At 31.4% G+C, this 21,394-nt stretch overlaps 1 protein-coding gene across 1 annotated transcript in view; it reads right to left on the bottom strand.

Annotated features, from left to right (window-relative positions):
- Positions 1 to 21,394, bottom strand: part of LOC106464551 — a 71,117-nt gene that overhangs the window by 4,688 nt on the left and 45,035 nt on the right. The window contains exons 13-22 of the mRNA XM_022392760.1: positions 19,921 to 20,050; positions 18,543 to 18,658; positions 18,098 to 18,161; positions 14,795 to 14,906; positions 10,918 to 11,012; positions 8,025 to 8,137; positions 6,178 to 6,250; positions 3,999 to 4,244; positions 3,279 to 3,533; positions 2,038 to 2,295 (exon numbers count right to left, since the gene is read on the bottom strand). Coding sequence (XP_022248468.1) covers positions 2,038 to 2,295; positions 3,279 to 3,533; positions 3,999 to 4,244; positions 6,178 to 6,250; positions 8,025 to 8,137; positions 10,918 to 11,012; positions 14,795 to 14,906; positions 18,098 to 18,161; positions 18,543 to 18,658; positions 19,921 to 20,050 — 1,462 coding nt within the window. The remainder of the gene's footprint in view (positions 1 to 2,037; positions 2,296 to 3,278; positions 3,534 to 3,998; positions 4,245 to 6,177; positions 6,251 to 8,024; positions 8,138 to 10,917; positions 11,013 to 14,794; positions 14,907 to 18,097; positions 18,162 to 18,542; positions 18,659 to 19,920; positions 20,051 to 21,394) is intronic.

Below are 21,394 nucleotides of genomic sequence, written 5' to 3'. Positions count from 1 at the left end.
CACATACCAGTGACAGGTCTAGTATATCACTGAGGTTATATGTGTGTATGTGTTCACCAACATTAATAAGAGACAGATACCTACCTACTAAACGATACAACATTACTCTTAGAGTAATGTTATAATATGTACATTATATAAATATTCAATTTTTTATGGTACCTGTGTTCGTTTTGGAAAAAAAGGTAGCAGGAAACGTTTGCTTGGTTTAAACAAAAAGTTGTCTGCATTATGCACCCACGACAGGGATTGCACTCTGAATATGTGTGCTATAAGCTGTCAACCTTACTGGTGAGCCGTCAAAGGCAGCAAGATAAGTAATATATATATAAAGCACAGCGTAATATAGTAGTACAACATGAGTAGTCATGGTTAGAGAATAAACCGGTTTGACTTACTATCTTTGACCCTGACCTGTGAAGTCACGTGAACTTTGAACGTATGATGCATAATATTGGCAAGATGACGTAGATGATTCTACATATCACAGAGATCACAGCTGCTAAACTAGCGGCCTTCTATGAGCTCGAACATTTTGAATGGTATTGATGTGTTCGTGGAAAAGTCATATCTAACCATTCCATTTGAACCCAAAATGACTTTTACTGCTTCCTTGAATAAGATGATGTTGAACGCGAATACCTTAGCTAGTATCATTCATATTCATAATTGCCCTCTGGCATTCATATTAATAATCCACATTAATATATCATAATTATTGAACATCTAACTTAGTTACTTTACCTCAGGCTGTAGCAGTCATCTTGAATGGACATAAATCTCTATGACTATTGCAGGGTCTCAATAACAACTGACTAAAACATTATCATATCTTTATAAACTAGCCCTTCATCAATCATAAACCAATTCATACAAAGGTTACTCTTATGACTCATCATTTGTCATATAATACATAAAGACCTGACCAATTACACAGTTGACCCACAATGTGCCGGCCTCCAGTGGGTGCAGCCATCTTGTAAGACATCGCATCCATGGCACATCTATGATGTCACTTCCTATTCACTCCAAGATGCGGACTTCCCATGGGTATGGTCATTTGGGTTAAACCACCCTGCTTGTGAAACACATTGAGCAGGATGGTGTCCTCCTATGTATGCTTGTGATTGTTGCAGCATATGATACATAGGAGGTTTCCATCCTAGGGCTAACACTTTGTAGTGTCATGGCTGCGCCACGTGGGCGTATATGATGCCATCCAGAATCCACTGGAGGCCACCATATTGGAGTCAACAGGGTGATTCGTTAGTACTTTGTGTATAATATGAATAAATGGATTATAGATATCTAACAGCATCTTTATTAAACATTTGTTGAAGGCGTCAATTGTCATGGAGGTCTGTGAGCTCATGTCCATCCAAGATAATTGGTATTGCAAATAGGTAAGTAGTTAACTTAGATGTTCAATAATTAGATATTACATGGATTATTGATATAAATGCCAGAGGGTAGTTATGAATAAGAACTGCATTATCAAAGATGTCCACTGCCAATACCATCACATTCAAGGAAACTGCAGTAATTATAGACTTCTCTGACTAACCGTGTATTTATATCAAATGAGTGGGAGGGGACTTCTCCAGGAGCACATGTCCATCACCATCCAATATAATCGTACTCATAGAAAGCCAACATTCAATTATATCTGGCCTATATGACATGGAGGGCAATATTGGTGAATGCTACATCGTTACTGGCGGGATTTAACCTCATTTAAGATGTCCGAGTCCATAACAGAACATCATTGTGTGACATCATTGAATCAAAAATCCTGTGATGTTACAGGTCAAGATAATGTGAAGATCAAAGTTAAGAGGTTAAAATAATTTTCTGGATTATAATGTGAATCTGTATTAATTTCATATAAATATGTTATATAATCATATAAACACGAAATACGGCGAAATGTCAGAATATAAATGTCAGACATTAGTAAGTATAACTGTAAAAATATTAAGACCTCATGACAAAGTTTGCTTATAAATGTTCATCATCTAAAAACTCTTGAACACCTACCTCTTATACCCAAGTATTCGTAATGGGCGCAAACAGGAGCTTCGATGAAGTTCATTTTAGAGTTTCCTTTCCCTATTAATAAACAAGTGCTTTTGTCCAGAGGCGTGGCCTGACAAAAGTCGAAACTTTGACAGTTAAAATCTGCATTTTCTACACATCTTTTCGCACAGACTTTGGCTGTGACGTTCTGTAATTCAATCACTGTCGCACCATCCACCTTTTTGCCATCAGTTCGTTTAAAATCATAAATGTAGTTCCCTGAATTTTGTAAGCAGAGAATATAGAGTAATAATTATATTGTATAACGAATCACATTGGTTAGCTTCAGTTAATCACAAAACTTAATTTATTGTGTTGATGGAGTACCAACGAGATTGACATAACCTATAATTTTATTGCAGTAATATCAAACGATTTAATTATATAAATTATGTGATAAACTAAGCATTTTTCATACAGTTGCGCATGAAATGTGTATGTTGTTTGAAACTTGGCATTACTCAAAAAACAATATCTTACCATAACAAAAAAGATGATTTTCACTTATTTTAACAAACTAAATACAAATGATTTCAACTAACCTTAAACAAACTCTGTATTCAAACAACTTTAGTAGATCGAAATCCTTAAATCGGTTTTGAATTTTAATAGATTTTGGTTTGGATGGTTGTTATTAAGCACAAAACTACAGAATTGGCTACTGTGCTTTGCCCACCACGGGTATCAAAATTAGAATTCTGGTGTCGTAAGTCTACAGATATGTCACTCGGCCATTGGGAAGGGGTCAGATTTTAATAGAACAGCATTCCTGATACTTGTATATCAAATGTTAAAAGTCAACTTTAATGTTAAAATTTACATCTTGAATGTAAACGTATGGTGTTCCGATCTCATTCCATACATTTTATGGACTGTTACAAAAGTTTTATTCTTTATCATTTAGTTTTATGGTGTAGAACATTTAGACGAGCAATGAACTGAATATTTTGAATACACTTGTAATAATTCTAAAACTTTTTTACATGTATCTAAATTTACATTCGAAAGGAAATATTCAAGTTCAGTTCTATAAACAGTAATTGATTAATTATTAAAAGAAAACCAGATGAGTTAAAACTTAGAATCATCAGAATAAGTTTCCTATACGTCGTATTTTAATGCTGTACCATGATAAGCACTTTTATTGACAAACTAATGTCATCTTAAAGAAGATTAATAACAAAAAAATAGTATCGACTTACGAGAGTAATGACCACACACTTTCGCTTTGTCACCAACAATTTTATCCTTCGCGTCCAAAAAATGAGTTTCATGTAAGAGACAGGTGTATTCCTTGTCTTTGGATTGAGGACAATGGTCAAATGACTTGCACTGAAAGCTTCCTTCCGTACTGCATGCCTTTGCACATTCGTTAAGATCGCTGATATTAAATGCTTTCTTGGGTTTAGAACCTATTGTTATACCCGGTAGTCTCTCATAGGCATCAACGTAGTTCCCTTTAGAAATAAGAGATTCATTACTGATTATTGAATTTGAATATATTCATTTTCCTCGTTTTATATACTTTTGTTTTATATAATCTACGAGAGAAACTTACTCAAAACAACATTACAACAAATTTCTAACACATATATATTTTATGATAGAAAGAAGAAAAACATCTTAAAATGCCCTAATATTTATCGTTACAGACTAATTCAGTGCATGAAAATTCATTTCATTTTAAACTTTCGACTTCAGTCGTGTATTTCACCTGTATTTACATAGCACACTCAAATAAATTAAGATTACTAAATTTAACCTTGAATAAGCTATACATCAATCAAATAACTAGAGATTGAGAGAAATAAAAGCAGATAGACAAATATATACGTAGAAAGAACGAATAAAAGTGACACCTATACAAATAGATAGATAGATTGTTTGATTAATAAGATAGATAGATAAGGTTTTTTACTCACGGGAAAGTACAACACATTGAGTATCCTTCGCCATATGTTTATCTGGAATCTCACTACTGTGTTTCGTGCTCAGTAAACATTCACCATTTATGTTACAGTAGGACAGAGACTCACAGAGTGGTGAATTAATACATGCCCTTTTACAGTCTACGAAAGTCACTCGTCCCAAGCCTTTAATATCATCACTTTCATTCTTGTCGAATTTTGTTGTATATTTGTACACTGTAAATTTGCTATCCAGGAAACCTGAAAATCCAATAATGCTAATATTTTAAAGGTCAAGTGATTATCACAGTCCATAATACACGTGTACAGTCAGTTTCCGAGAACTTTAACATAATAGCCGAATGCAAGTGACTAACATAGAATTTCATTGAGACAAGTTATATCAAAATATTTGTATACTAAGTTTTATAGTTAATTAATGTATATGTAAATATCTTACAAATTATGTTATGAATGTATTTAAAATTTAGTATTGCAGCATGCACAAAACAGTTTCTCCCTGTTTAATACAATTTACCTTTTTTGGCAGTTTATTAAAAGTTTATTATTTTATCCAAAATAGTGGATTGAACAAAACCTTACCCTAAATAATAGATTTCCACCGTTTACAAACGTTTAATATTTAGAGTTATTTAAGATTATGAGTGATATTATTCGCTAGCATTAAGTAATTACAAATTATCATAGACATTTAAAACACCTATTTTGACTTTTAACATTTTGATAACATAGAGAACTATGAGTTTTCGTTTAGACCTCTCCTTTAAGGGAAATAAAATAATTAATAAACGTGTAGTATTTATCCGAATGCATAAGTTCAAACTAATCAAGCACTTTGGGCTTAATTATTATTTTTTTTTACTCATTACGATTACTAACTCTTGGACCCCCCCCCCCCCCCAGTGGCACACCGGTATGTCCTGCGGACTTACAACGCTAGAAATCGGGTTTCGATACCCGTGGTGGACGGAGCATAAATTGCTCATTGCAAACAAATTACAAAAAACCTCTTGGTAGTATTTATCCTATAGACCTCCCCCGGCAAGTCAGTGGTACGTTTGAGGGTTTACAACCCTGAAAGTCGTGTTTTCATACTCGCGATGGACAGAGGACAAGAAGCCCATTGTGCAGTTTTGTACTTAATAACAAACAAACAAAAACCTTATCTTAAAAATCTATTTCACACTTATCACTGCTTAAACTTGAAGAAGCTAAAAGTCCACATACCACAGTAAATGGTTTACAAAGTTAAAGTACTAGTGGTTAAAGTTCACATAACATGAAAATGAAGTAATAGTTTTTAGCACGATTTGGTGTATTAAACTATTATTTGGTACCATTAATGGCTCTTAAATTATACATGTATTAAGATAAACTATATCATATAATCATTTCCTAGCCTGTTAGTTTGTTTTTAGAGCAAAGCCACATTAGACTAGCTGCAACTGTTTTGCAGCTAGCCTAATTCTACCGCGAGGAGTTGCACTCCGGATTTTAGCGTTATAAGTCTCTAAACTTACCTCTGTCCCAGAGAGACCTAGCTTGTTTAGCTAAGCGTTGTGCATTATAATGAATAGTTTTATTTCGCCTTATTGCGACCGAAATAGTAGTTTGTTTCTTTGTTTTGTATTAAAGCGCAAAGCTATCTGTTCATGGTGGGTATCGAAATCCGACTTTTAGCGTTATAAGCCCTCAGCTTTAACAGTGAGCGACCGGTAGGCCCGAAATAATATATATGATATTTCCTGGTATATTAACATGGAATATGAGAAAAAAGTATTATGTTTTAAACACCTAAATAGTCAACACAATGTTCAAATATTGTTGAGAGTATTATGTTTTAAACACCTAATTACTCAACACAATGTTCAAATATTGTTGAAAGTATTATGTTTTAAACACCTAATTACTCAACACAATTTTTCAAATATTGTTGAAGTTGGAAAACAGTTGCGTTCTTTATGAAATTTTTATTTAAAGTTCTCACAAGCCTCAATTCATGTTAATAATTTAATATGCTTTTTGTTAAACAATGTACACGACAAATTGTTCTTTCGTCAAGATAAAAAAATAATAATTTTTCTTATTATTTGATAGGCAAAAGATGCAAGTATCGTCTAACACTGATATGCTATTAAAGCAAGCACTTACCCTGATAGGCACTCGCACTCACCTGAGGGAAGTTGCTCGTAGTCGTTTATTCCCGAACCCAGTCTGTCGTAAAACTCAAGTGCTTTATAAGTTGTCTGCACAGATTAAAAATAATTAGGCTATAAAACGGTTATACATAAATCTCTTACAAGAATAAAAAACAAAGTTCCCTAAAGTCTGCATAATTTAAATATCAAATCGTCCTTAGTATTAACATTAACACTGGTGTACTTATCCACAGTGTAATGTATCTTATTTTATAGACGTTTTATTTATATTACATTTTTCACATAATATTTTACTGAAAATATTTCCAACAAGATATGATTGAAATAGACATGAACACTTTCTTAGTTATTTATACTTTTGATAGGTATGTTGATTGTGTTTGGTATGTAGAGGTTAAGTACGTGATATAAAACGATCTTGAAGCTAACCACGTCTTTACAGCTCAAGTCGTGACGTCCGATCGTACTGTTTCTGAAGATCGTGAATCTTAAAAATAGACTTGCAGTGTAGTTTTTATTGCTAAATGCTTCGTTTTAAGGCCCTCATGTCCAAAAAACACCACTTTTCTCTGCATGCCTTTCCTAATCTATCTGGTGTACGAAAATTCAAAGGAGCTGCGTCCAGCAACTGGACCGGTATGTCTTTGTGTATGTAATAGCATGAACACTCGTTTCATTCTTTAGCTGCTTGAGGTATTAGATGGTTGAATGAATATGTCATTAAAGCAACTCGTGTACACTTGACTTGTGTTGCTTTTCCAAGCGTAGACCTTTTCTGATCTTTTTACCACTGACCTTACTATTAAAAGACGCTGTAATTTACTTACCAGGGCTGAGATACGACTTATTGCGGTCATTTTTCGATGGTCATGCTGCTTCAAGTTAGTCATATTCCTTTATTTGCCAATGTGATTAATTAATTAAAAGAGATATGACCTTATTGGAAATTTTAAGTATAAACGCATCCTTATTATCTGATTTATGAATATTTTACGTAAGAAAGGGCTGTTAGATACCTTCCCAAAATTGATAAGTTTTCGATGGTATCGTCATACATACGAAATGCCACACAATGCCAAAATTTAGTTCTAATACATGCCGTTCTACCGCGACTTTATATCGACTGTGTTTTCACATGACTTGTTGGTTTAGGTATTCAAGCCAGTTTTAACAAGACGTACCCAATCCTCCGAATTTCCCATTCTAACTGTGGAATAATATTTAATAAAAGCAAATGTTTGAACCTAGTTTGATGCATACTGTAAAATCAAATACTTACCAATATATATATTTTTAAATATGAAAAATGAGCCCTCGAATAGCACGAATATAAGACAACTTTAAAGTGTTATTTTATTCGTACTGAGGCAACTGCATTTACGCAATCCGCAAAAAAAGACTTATGTTACTCACGAAGTCTCTCTTGAAACATAACTTTTTCTGAATTAAAGCTTACAGATTTTGACAATGTCAGATGAAAACTTCACAATTTATAGCAAAATGATAGATATTTGTTTTTCAAGAAAAAAAGAAACACCAGTTGCCTATTTCCACACGATAAATAAAACACTTTGTAAAATAATTTCCAGAGAGAAAAAAAAAATTGAAATATTTTATTTGTAAAAACGAAGAGCTAAAAATAAGTAAACGTGTTGACTTTTTTTCTGGTTTTTCTGACCACAAATATTTGAATGGTTCAAATAGATGTAAGGAGAAACTGGTTTATTACATAAGGCAATACTACCTAAAACCCAATCTTTAAAAGTTTTTTTTTCCTAATCTTTCGATGGTTACCCATTCATCTACATCTATCTCTTTAAAACGTTGCATCTTTTAGAAATAAGCATTGAATTTTTACTACCTCATCATCAGCTGTCCGGATAGTGAAGAAGAATTCCCCTCTTCTTATTGAACCACTTAGTCTTGAGGCTACTACATCCATTGTTGGTGGGGCATCTTCTTGTGTTATAAGTCCTGTTTACAAGCATTAAAACACTTAAACATCAAAATTATTAGAAATAAATTAATTATTACAGTCTTCGTCTTAAATATTCGAATCCTGAAAAATGCTTTTCAATCTGAAATGTAATATTTTTTACAGGTACTATTGAAATAATACATTAATCGTAAAATATTCAATTGTTGTTTTTCTTTCTACGTTTATTTTAAAAATATAACATTTACTTTTTCTTTTTCATAATCTTTCTAAAACCTACATGATTTTTGAAAGACTGTAAACTTCTGAAGTTAACAAACATTTAAAATGATGCAAGTTAAAATAAAAATCGATAAAAAACAATTAAAAGTCGCTATTATATGTATGGTGTTGTTTCGAAATGTCTTTTACTCACACAGTAATTCTATATTTTGATGAAAATTTCAAAAGTATGATGCCTTGGCATGGCCTGATGGTTAGGGCACTCGACTCACAATTTCGGGTTGGAAGTTCGAATCCTGTCACCGAACATGTTACCCTTTCAGCCGTGGGGGCGTTATAAAGTGGTGGACAAGCCAACTCCTCGTTAGTAGAAGAGTGGCCCAACAGTTGGGTGGTGTTGACTAAGTGCCTTCCCTCAAGTATAGCAGTTCTAAATTAGGGACGGCTATCACAGATAATATTCAAGCAGTTTTGCGCAAATTTTCAAAAATGCATCGATGCTACTAATTTATCCTTGTGGATTGTTCGCCCCCCTCCCCTGTGACTCAGCAGTCAATCTGAAGGCTTATACTGCTAAAAACCAGGTTTCGATAACCATGGTGGACACAGCACAAATAGTCCATTGTGTATCCTTGCGCTTATCAACAAACAAACAATTGGAAATTATTCCCTCATACAAGTTGAAATATTGAAAAATAAATGTGAAGCCCAATGTATTATTCGATTCAACACTTGTCATCGAGTTATACCGATTTTGAAGAATTCCACCCCTTATCAGTAACACAGTTAGCTGCTCACTGTAACGTGCAAAAGGCATTGGCAAACCACTGCAGTTCTTGCCTAGAATAATCATGGTAAAACACAGATGTCAACATAAAAGTTTTTGATAAAGTAAAACATGAAGATCTCTTAGAAATTTTATAAACCTAGATTTCGATGGGAAAGATATAAGAATGATTGATACCTCTACTGGGAACATACAGCTGCAATGAGAATAAGTTATGAAATCAGTAAATATACAGAAATTAAAAGAAAAGTGAGACAAGGGTGCTTTCTCTCACCTGATCTATTTAATCTCTATACTGAAAACATTTTCAGAAAAATAAGCAACATCAAATACTGGATAATTGGAGGCTATAATCTGAATCTGCAGAGTTGATTGGTAGCTCACAAAAGAACTTACATGAAATAATAGACATGGTGGTAGAGGCAAGCAACCATAAAGGACTTTCATTTAACATTAAGAAGACAGAATGTATGGTCATCAGCAAAGAGACTGATATCCCAAAGTTTCAACTTTATATTGGAAATAAATTAATCAAACAGGTGAAAAAATTTAAATACCTAGGTAGTATTATAACAACAGATTGAAGAAGTGATACATGAATTAAAATACGTATAGTTATGAGAAAAACAGCTTTTAAAATGTTAGGGAAAAATGTTAAAAAATCAAAGCATAACTATGGCTACATGAAAAAATACTACAATTCTATGTGTATTCCATCCTTAAATAGCCATCAGAGAACAACAACTAAGTTTCCTAGGGCCCATAATTAGAAAGTAAGAACTTATAAATATGGTAATTACTGTGTAAAGAAAGTCGAGGAAGACCAAGGTTAAACTCAATAGCATAAGCAATTGGATGCGTGTGACTGTGATTTTGAAACGTACAAAAGACAGGAACCTATGGAGAACTATGATTGCGAACGTTCAACTTGGACAAGGGACTTAGAGAGAGATCACTAACCCTGGACAAAGGAAAATCGAAAGAATATGACTGGGCTTCATGTAGTGGTGGAGTGTATATGTTTCGAAACGCCGGTTACTCACACAGTAATGCTACACTTAATTCTCTGAAACCGGTATAACTCGGTAAAAACAAGTTGTCTTTTATTGCCGTTCACGTGTTATTTTTGTTATGCATAAAAATTTTTCTTTGCATAGTAGTCGAGTATCGCTAGCAATGCTGTCACATTTATTCATCTTTTGTTTTATTACGTTCGAAGAAACTCTTCCCCATATCTGTGTTCCAATAGAAGCATCGGTTCTTCTTTTGAATCGTTTAAGAAGTAATTTGTTTGTCGTTTTATGTTTCGTGGGAATAATTTTTCTTCTAATCTTTTTTCAAAACTCAATGAATTTGTGTATTTTAATCGTTTGCTTTGTCATCTTAGGAAATATTTTGTCATAATTTGAATGTCAGTACAAGTAATTAATACTTAAGCTATGTCTCAGTTACAGTTAACTTTGTAATTATGAAATAACACAACTCTTGCTACTTTATTATTATCATAGAATTCACAAAAAAATCCAAGCCAATTACAAATAAAATAAGTTTAAAACGTCTATTTATGAGGAAGTGACGTGTCATAATTCTAGTGGCACAGCGGTATGTCTGCGGACTTACAACGCTAGAAACCGGGTTTCGTTACCAGTGGTGGGCAGTGGTGTGTAGCTTTGTGCATAATTAAAAAAACAAACAAACAATGGTGCATTTACATGAACAGTTCTAGTTTGATTTCACAGGAAGTTTATACCATGTTTGACGAACAATAAAACTTCTAGTTAGTGAGAAGTGGTCCTCAAACTGACTTACTTTTATAAAAATCACAGTCATTGTCATCGTATGTTATCTTTTCTGAAAATTCTTTGCTGGTAAAATAACACGTGGCTCCACAATAAGCGAATCCTCTAAAAATATATATAAAAAACAACGTATAATTTCTTTTCAGGCACATTGTGCTACTATATATTAAGAGTAAAAACACAAAAAGGACGTTTTTTGGCACAATGAAAGGTAAAATTTCGATAATATAATCAGCTGTAAACTATAATAAGTATTTTACCTTTCATTGTGCAAAAAACGTCGTTTTGTGGTTTTTTTATTCTTAAAAACAACATATATTTAAAGAAACAGAAATAACGATTGTATTTTATATTAATTGTTCATGAATACATATGATTTTGTCAATTTATGTAAATTTTCGAAATTTTATTGATAAACTGATGTATTCTTTTTCTACTTTCCCTTAATAAATATGTTAACAGGTTACTTAATACTACCAAATATATATATATACTGTTATTTAACTGTTACTATTAAATTTCCCTAGGTGGCTCAGCGGTGTGTCTATGGGCTTATAACGCTAAACAATCAGCTCTAGGGAAAAGCACAAATAGCCTGCTGTGTAGCTTTGTGCTTAACAATAAACAAAGAAATTCTTATCAGGTTTTTAATACATAGTACGTACATTTTGTGTTTAATATTCGTGAACATACGCACTTGTTTTACTTTTCATAAATATATAACCCTTCTCATATAATTGGTACAACATCTAGTAAATTGCTTCACCTAATCAATTCGAATTTAATATTGAATGTCTGTAGTAGTCTAATATCACTAATGTATTTAAGTTTAGTCGCAAATGCTTATTCTTAGAAGCTATTGATAGTAATATAGTATAGGGCACGCCAGGCTGCTTAAATGTTTAAGGAAGTGTGAACTGTTTTTAAAAACGTAACGTTCGAACATCATTATACATTTTCTAAATGTAAACGTCACACGATCCTTCAAGGCTTTAACACACACATCACAGAATAAAACACATATAGTGCAAAATAATAAAAAATTTGGATGCTAGTTTTTCCGTGTGCCTTACGGGCGCCCTGTTTTCTTTTGTTAATTTCTGGTGCGTGTTTTACAGGGTGCACTTGATAGGGTGTTTTTTGATGCTAGTTTTTCGTGTGCCTTACGGGCGCCCTGTTTCATCTATTTAAAAGGTCGACATTTGTTGTATTCTGTTTTGTAAATATTTCCTGAAGGGATGAGTTCTTTGTATAGTTTCTTAGAATTTGTTTTATTTATATTTCTGGAGTGAAGAGAAATGAAGTTTATGTGTTAAGGTTATGATATCTTCTTAAATTTTGACATTTTCTAACATTTGTAACATTTTTCTAGAAGAGAAAAAAAATGCTCTTATTTAGATTTAGTGGATAGAATGTTCTAGAAGTGGTAATTAAATTCAGTGAGTTTGGGTGTATGTATTTTTTTATTTCACTGCCTTATCTGTGCATATTGTCTTAATTCGAAATTTGTATAACTGTCTTGGAGTGGAATCGGCTAATGTCAGTAAAATATTGGTTTAAATGTGAGATTTCATAGTCAATGTTGTTAGTATATTCATATGTTATATGCTAAATTTAAGAGGCCTTTTAGTGTGCCTAATTTTTGGCAAATTACATGATTAAAAAAAACAAACACCCTATCAAGTGCACCCTGTAAAACACGCACCAGAAATTAACAAAAGAAAAATAGAAAAGCTTTCCGAATTAAATCTAACGAACCTACTATTATCAGACACTCAATCATCCTTCTGTTTATATTTAATTGTCATTTCCTCAGAATATTTTCAACCTAGCCAAACACCTAATACACACATACAAAGAAATAACACTGTTCTTACACATGATTTACTTGTTTATATAAATGTTAAAGGCTCTCTGGAAGATCATTACTAAAATATAAGATGTTGCATTACATTTTACTCTAAACTTTGTGCACTTGATAATAATCAAAAGATCAATCGAAATGTTCGTTCTAATAATAAATTATAATTAGGAAACCTACATTCAGATAATAACGAAATCCATGCTTTGGTTTTTAAAATAATGTTTTCTGAGTGGGTACAGACGAATTAATAGAAGTTGTAACACTATTATCGCTATAGCAGTTACAGGTTTATTGTGTATATTCATTTTAGAACTGTCGTTTCGGAGATTATTTACATTTTCTACCTGTTATTGAATTATCACAATTTGTGAAACAAAGATATACTAATAATCTAATAAGTTCGAACTTCTTATATTCCAGTTTCAACCCTACAGTAATGTGGCGTTACTTGTTTGTACGTTTTTTAAATATTTTTATCCAAATTCATTCAGTTTCGGTTATCGATGAATATATGTATATAGTTTATTTAATTATAAGTATACGAAAATAACTAGTACTTATCTGCTAGTAATATTAGTAGTAATTGGAATAGTGTAGGTTTGTGGTCAGACAATGATCTGAGTATGTGTCTGGTTAGTTTGGCAAGCTCTCTGTTCCTCTTTCTTTTTTATCGTTTACTTAGTTTTCCGTATAGAAATTAAACAATATTATACAGTCATTTAGAATATAGTCTTAAAGTCTTTTTTCGATAATGTAGGAGGAATGAATCTCAAGTTGCACCAGGTTCATTGAGGTATTATATTTTGATGACATTATTACACAAGTAGTGATGATATGTGAATGAACTAAATTATATTTTAGATCCATCAATGAATATCTACACACACACAAATACTTACATCTTTTAAGAGTTAACAACATATATATTAATTTTAACATCTGAGCAAAAAGATACGTAAAACAGCTTCTCCTTGGTGATATTTTAAAACAGTTTCCTTTAACCGATGTAAGATAATAATAATGCATAATATCAGAGAAACGTTATATGAAAGTGTAAAATCTATTACAGTAAAAAATATTTTTTTACGTAAATTAGATTAATTATGTCATACCTTTCTTAGCTAGAAATGCGCCTTGAGGCTATTTTTGAGCTAGCACATGCATATGTTAGTTCAAAACGTGAGCGTTTAAAATAAACTGACTGATTTATAAGAAAATATTGTTAAACTAAACTGCTATTCATTTATTTACAAACAAATGTTTTAAAACCTCTTTTATTTACTGTTTTAACCTCTAAATATGTTTTAAAACTTCTTTTACTTACTGTTTTAACTTCTAAATATGTTTTAAAACTTCTTTTACTTACTGTTTTAACTTCTAAATATGTTTTAAAACTTCTTTTACTTACTATTTTAATCTCTACGTTTCAATAGACTTACCTCTCATCATCAGTTGGAAAGCTTTGAATAGAAACATACAACAGTTCAATCTGTCACATGTTACCTTATCAGAATCATATATTATCATTTTCCCTCACCTTCCGGATAATCATCCTACCTTGAAACTATTTAAAATTTTTTCTTCAAAGGTCACTAAACTCATTAATCAATCTCAAGTTTTGTAAACCAAGCTAAAGTCTGAAGAATTAAAGACATTCGAATCTTTAAGACAAAGATGTAATTTTATTAAAATCAAAAAAGAGCAAGTCTCTTATATTTACAGATCGTTTTTTCTAACTCAGTATTTCAATTATATTTCAACCACACTATGTTAACACTTCTTCTGGAAAAAAAACCTAGGGACTGAATTAAGAATGTTGTGTTAAAACATAATAGGCCCAATACTAATGTCTTATGACAAATATAATTAATTATAACCATGCTTCGTTATCTTAGACTTATATCACGTTATTGTTTAATGGTGTAATACCATTGTTGTCTTAAAACATCTTGAGTTATCCTCTAACAACACCAATACATACTGGTAAAGATATTGCAGAAAAATCAAACCAAGTCACACATACAGACATTCCGCGAAGCTTTCTAAGCAAGCCTTAGCACAGTCTTCAGATGTAGTTATCCCTATGGTAGTGGATGGGTCACGAAGTCCTTTGCCTTCTATTGAGTCGAAATCCACTAAATACAAATATAACGTTTAATATTATAATGCAAAAGTAATATATCGATTTTTAATATTATTTTAGATAAAGTTTGCATATACTTAGTAACATAAGATCTACTTCATGAAGCAGAAACTTCCAACTTCAAACAATATCTTATGATACACTAACAACTGACCAGCGTATGATTGTAATTATATAAATGAGTATTATTGTCTTTAGTTTAAACATACGTCTTATTAATATTGATTAATTAATTTAAATAGCATATTTACTTTATCAGTGTTATAAACTACCCGTAGGTATGCTAAAATGTTTACATGTGGTTAACATGATAATTTTAAGATGTAATATTTCATCTACTGTAACAAGTGTGAAGTATGTTATTTTTAAGAGTTGTAACTGTATTGTTTAGCTCATGTATAGTCAGAACACAGTTTCGATTTACAAGAAGAACATTTTTATTTCCTCACAATTTGAGCTTCTAGAACATTCTTTGACCATTTGTATTGCCGTAAGTATATGATGTTCTCAAAAAAGGATGTAAGCTAAAATTTTGATAAATGGTAACGTTTGTTTCTTAACATATCGATTGTGCTTTATTTAACGCAGAATCTCTTCCTCATCCAGAGACGTCTAGGTGGCAGGGATCGGACGTGAAAAATCCGGGATTTTTCCGATTTTAATTAAACTTAAAAAGATTTTAGCATACGATAAAATACAATTTACAGTTTCCAAGTAGGAAAAAATGACCATAACATCAGCAGAAACCTCATAGCTAGTAACAGTACTTTTGTTGTGTAACTGAAGAATCCGCTGCGTGAGCCTTCTTTTTTGTTGTCAGCATATACATTATTAGACCACTTGTATCTCCACAAATAAGTCTTCAGCAGATTGTTCCAAGCCCCGTTGACCGTGACTGGAACTTTGCTACTATTCGGCAAGCCATCATTATTTACCATTACATTACATGTAGTTCTCTCGATTACATGCATATACAAGGTTCCAAGATACTCTACTTTCAAACTGTGCAGCCGCTGTTGATGCGATGACGATGAAAGTTTTGACACACCGTCTTGAGACAAATCTATCTACAAAGTCCAAAGATGATGTGATGGCACTCAAAAATAGGTTTGGTGCTGATAGAACAGTAATGATAGTGGTAGTAGTCTTCGACCAGATCAGAAAATCAAGAACAAGGTCTTCAACCTCAAACAGACAGAAAGGTCGAATAATTTGATTTGAGAATCAAAGTTGATTTAATAAGTTCGTGTGTGACCGTTGATGGTAACATCTGCGGCTACTCTGAAACCCTGAGTCTCTTTGACTGCTCACAACTCCCGACTGAAATACGTTATCATCATACGTATTGCGTATTTGGATACAGTAGGTTACTTACTTTTCAACGATGAGTGCAAAACCTCTAATAGATAATTACCGAAACTGATTTTCTCTTGGTCTACCATTCAAAAAACTAATTCGACTGTAGTCGAAGGAGAAATTTTGTGTTAAAAATTAAATACTACAGAAATGAAATAAAGAGCACAAAACGGTGGATTCTAAGCTTGTGTTTTCAATTCTCTCTTGGGTTCTTTTTTGATTGATGTTTGCGCTCTATGGTAAATCCTCCTTTAGTTGAAAGATAGAAAAGGCTAAATTTATTAACTCGAAAGCGATGTTAGAAAGAAGTAAAAGAAATTATGATATAAGTCATTTAAAGAGAAAAACGTGTAAAAAACATTATTGTAAAGATGAAAAGTTATAAAACTAATTGTAAAACGCGTGCCTTTCGTAAAAGAAAAGAAAATAGGGTGAGAAAAAGTGATAAACTCAAATGTTATAATGGAGTTTTTAAAATATCAATGCAACCTAATAGAAGCATCTTTCAAAATTAACACTGATGTTAGTTCTGGCTAGATGACCTATTTTATAAGAATGAATTCATAGGCACACAATGTGGTTAAATGGTTGCATTTTACTGGATCTATTAGATTTACCAAAAAGGCATGGGTTTGACACTTAAAGAATGAGATACTTTATTCACATGAGTGTATTTAGTATAAGTAAATAGAATGTAAAATACTCTTTGTCTTCAGAGATTGAGACCTAGTAAGGGATATCTCTTGGCAACAACTATAAAATAAAAGGACTATAGTGTGTTTGTATTTGAAAAGTCCTGTAGATAATTGGATAATGTATATGATAACAATTTTATAAATGACTAGAGAATGTTTGTATTGAAAAGGTCGTATAAATGATTGGATAATGTATATGATAACAATTTTATAAATGACTAGAGAATGTTTGTATTTGAAAAGTCCTGTAAATGATTGGATAATGTTTATGATAACAATTTTATAAATGACTAGAGAATGTTTGTATTTAAAAAGTCCTGTAAATGATTGGATAATGTTTATGATAACAATTTTATAAATGACTAGAGAATGTTTGTATTTAAAAGATCCTATAAATGATTGGATAATGTTTATGATAACAATTTTATAAATGACTAGAGAATGTTTGTATTTGAAAAGTCCTGTAAATGATTGGATAATGTTTATGATAACAATTTTATAAATGACTAGAGAATGTTTGTATTTAAAAGATCCTATAAATGATTGGATAATGTTTATGATAACAATTTTATAAATGACTAGAGAATGTTTGTATTTGAAAAGTCCTGTAAATGATTGGATAATGTTTCTGATAACAATTTTATAAATTACTAGAGAATGTTTGCATCAGAGCGCTATGTAAAAGACTAAATGTTATATGTGTAAAGTATTAGATGATGTTTCAGTGACATAAGTCTTGAAGAGAGCTGATTAAAGAAAACGTAGAAACGATGAAATTGGTAAAGGTTTTCAGAAGTTAAACGAAAATAATTGTTAGTAAATATGTGATAGCAGGCTCCGTTATACTTATAACGCGTCCTAATTCAAAAATCATTAAGGCGCGAAAATAAAGGGCTACGTCTCGATATTTAACATGCTTTGCGAACCTTAATTGTGCCTTATATCTTTAACCTAAAGAAAGAGTCTAGTTACTTAATCTTCTATAATAAGAAGCAGAGATTATTATAAACATCCTTTAAACGTGTTAAGATGAAGGCTCCATAAACAGTTACAATTTTTTATTTAATAGACTTTGCATGATAAATAAAACAAATAATATTTAACAAATAAACTTTATCGTTAGTCTACTTACAGAAATACGGAGACCTTTCTAGTAGCAAAGCTGTAATAAACATTTCGTTTGGGCTAAAGTTGACCTAAAACGTAATACAATTTTGATTAGTGAGCATACGCCTTGGGAAATAAGAACGCAGTCATTTCTTGGTTGATTTATGGTTAACTTTAAACAAAATATTTTACGGACGTCGAAAGTATAAGATAAACAAAATGTAACCAGTTTCACATTTATAAGGATTAAAACCATTTCGATCTTCGTAACATTTATCATGAATTTTAATAGTACAGTTCTATAAACATTAAAACACTGTTAATGTACTTGGCTAATACAAAGCAATTCCAATGTATTAGTGATAACTCTGTCTCAAAACTGTTTAATATTTTATGCTTCTGAAATGGAATTATTTTATTTCAATACTGTGATTGCTAACTACGAGCATTCAATTTTCTACAACACGTACCATAACCTTTGGTATTCGAAGAGCTGAAATGCCAGCTGTTGATTTTGCTTGTTGCAAGAAATTTTGCTTGATTGCTGCCACAGTTGGGAATGATTTAAGTATATCGTAGGCGTTTACTGAAATACAATAAAAAACAGTATTTCTGAGCATTTCATAACTAATATAAGTTTTATAGAAATATATTATATTTACAAATCTTTGCTAGTACTTACAAAATAGTTGGGTACTAAATACAGTCAGGACAACACAGTCTAATGCCATCTGAAGGATCATTGAAAGTATATTTAGCTCCTAGTTTATCCTAAGCATTCTTAGAGAAATTCAAATAACTGAACATGTAGATAATATATTCCCTTTTTATCATATTCTACTAAAAGAACGAAAGATTCCAGTAAGTCTTCTCTAAGCTACTGCTTGGTCATTATGTTGCTATCATAATATGTCAATTTAAGGTAGGCAACCATGATGTCAGAAAAACACGAAGAATATGGCAATAGTGTTATATATTTTCTGAATTTTATCTAAGTTAGACAAGAAATTATCATATTCCTTTCAAATATCTTTACTCTTTGAAATGTACTTTATCTAATTAGATCATTACAACTATCATATTGTTTAACAACTATTTCTTTCTTAAATGATGAGGTCTCAAATGTTTACGTTTTCACAAAATAAGTATACTTAAAAAACACTTTATTGTTTGTAGAACAAGAGTAATTCTTAAAAGTATAAAAATATTTTTAAATAAATACGTTTGAAGTTTCATAAAAATTAAATCAAAAGCAATTATTAGACTGATTGTTGTTTGTAACTTAAAAAGTGAAAACTAAACCTAAGTCTGCTGGTAATTTGTATATTTAATCCAATCAACAACAACTTATTAAACTTATCATATATTACAAAAAGCTTAATCTCAATTTCATTATCTTAGCTAAAATTGTCTGGTTATCTAATTCTTTGAAAGCATATGTTATTAACTATGAAAATGTTATCATTATGGTATTCTGAAAAACATTTTATAATTCAGAATACAATGCGATTACTGTTATTATTTGACAATAGACTTCCATGTTATATGTTGTATCCAGAAGGATGTTATAAGTACTTTTCATTTTTTTAGTACTGATTTAAAATTCTTTAGTATCTGGTTACCTCATGAAATTTCTTGAAACACACCAGAAAAGTTTAAAAATTCAACAGTTTGAAGTATACATAGAAGCTGTTGTTGTTGTTTTTTGCAATTTTTACAATTTGAATCGTTAGTGGAAAATGCTGGTTCGATTAATACTTCAGCTACTTTTATTTTATAAATTACACTGAATAAAAATTACAAAACCATGATAGTGATAGACTGATAGATAAAGAGATGAATACTTACATGGAAAAGACATCTGAAACCACCTGGACATTGAACTGTCAACAAAACAACTGGACACGTCAAAATTCTTTTCCATGTCATACAGTTCAGTTGAAAAATATGCAACATTTATTGTTATCAAATCAGTCAGCTGGTAAAAACAGAATGAACTGATATAGCTCATGCAGTATATAAGACTTGGGTTAAAACAGCACTGCTTATGATACGTGAAACCCAAATTCACGTTAAATTTAACACAGTCATTGTGTGGTAACAAAGCACAATACAGTTTTTGGGTTGAATGTTATATAACATACTAACAACTAATATAAATATGACTTCACAACACAACAGTGTGTTCACCTAAGTGGAAATCTGAAATAAAAACCACGCGTAATGTTTTAGCACACAAAATGTGTGTTTATATCCTTACAACACAATTTGTATCGTTGTAAAATGTCTGTCTTAATACTCATATAACTTTTTACAATGTAACATTACTAATCAGCAGTAAGTTTGAGGGTTTATACGCTAAAAAACTGGGGTTCGACACCCTCTGTGAGTTCAATACAGAGAACTCATTGTGTAGCTTCGAAATTAAACACAAACAAACAAACACGAATATTTTCCAATAAAACCTTGAAACCAGATCAAGCTACCAGACTCAGTAACTAACCATAGCTACTTGTGTCAATATAAAGCAAATGTTCTTCCACAACTCGCGAAATCAAAGCAGTAGGTTTTATGTTTATGTTGTGATTTGATTTTTAATCAAAATATACATTACTGTTGCTTAAAGAAAAATAAAGTGCCTTCGTTTTTATGTGTATTAAATACGAAATTGTAAATGAATTTCCCTTAGTTTTTATCTGCTATATATGAATATAAGCGCTAAAAATAATCAAAAACTAAATAACAAAGTTCTTTTTTTTAGGAAACGTCCCTGCCTTCTTTTATAGTGTATCTAATATAAAACGAAAAATAAACTAGAAATTGACGGTACACACTTCAATGGATACTTTAGATAAACGTTCATAATACATCCATAATATATATATATATATATATAATTACACAACTGGCATCTAACTCAATACAGAACGTAACACTTGAAATACTGTATAATTTGTCCGATACTTTAGATGTACTAAGCTATTTTGTACTCAACTGTCCAGGAACTTGAAAGTTGAATGATACTTTTATGTGTACTTATGAAAATCTTTAAAAAGTTTGCATAAAAAAGATCGTTTGAAATGCATGAAAACGTCGTAAATTCGCCTCTATTAGTAATCTATGAACCGTTTTTTACCAAAAGTGCTATTTTAAAAAAAATCTCTCCAACATTTTTTTGTTTTCTTCTAACAAATAAAACTTACAATACATACTTTTTTCTATAACTGACACCTGAAATGTTAAATACATACTTTTTTCTATAACTGACACCTGAAATGTTAAATACATACTTTTTCTATAACTGACACCTGAAATGTTAAAC

The sequence above is a fragment of the Limulus polyphemus genome, unplaced genomic scaffold (assembly GCF_000517525.1).
Source record: "Limulus polyphemus unplaced genomic scaffold, Limulus_polyphemus-2.1.2 Scaffold61, whole genome shotgun sequence".
Classification (NCBI taxonomy): Eukaryota; Metazoa; Arthropoda; class Merostomata; order Xiphosura; family Limulidae; genus Limulus; species Limulus polyphemus.
This window is presented reverse-complemented; position numbering and strand designations above follow the sequence as displayed.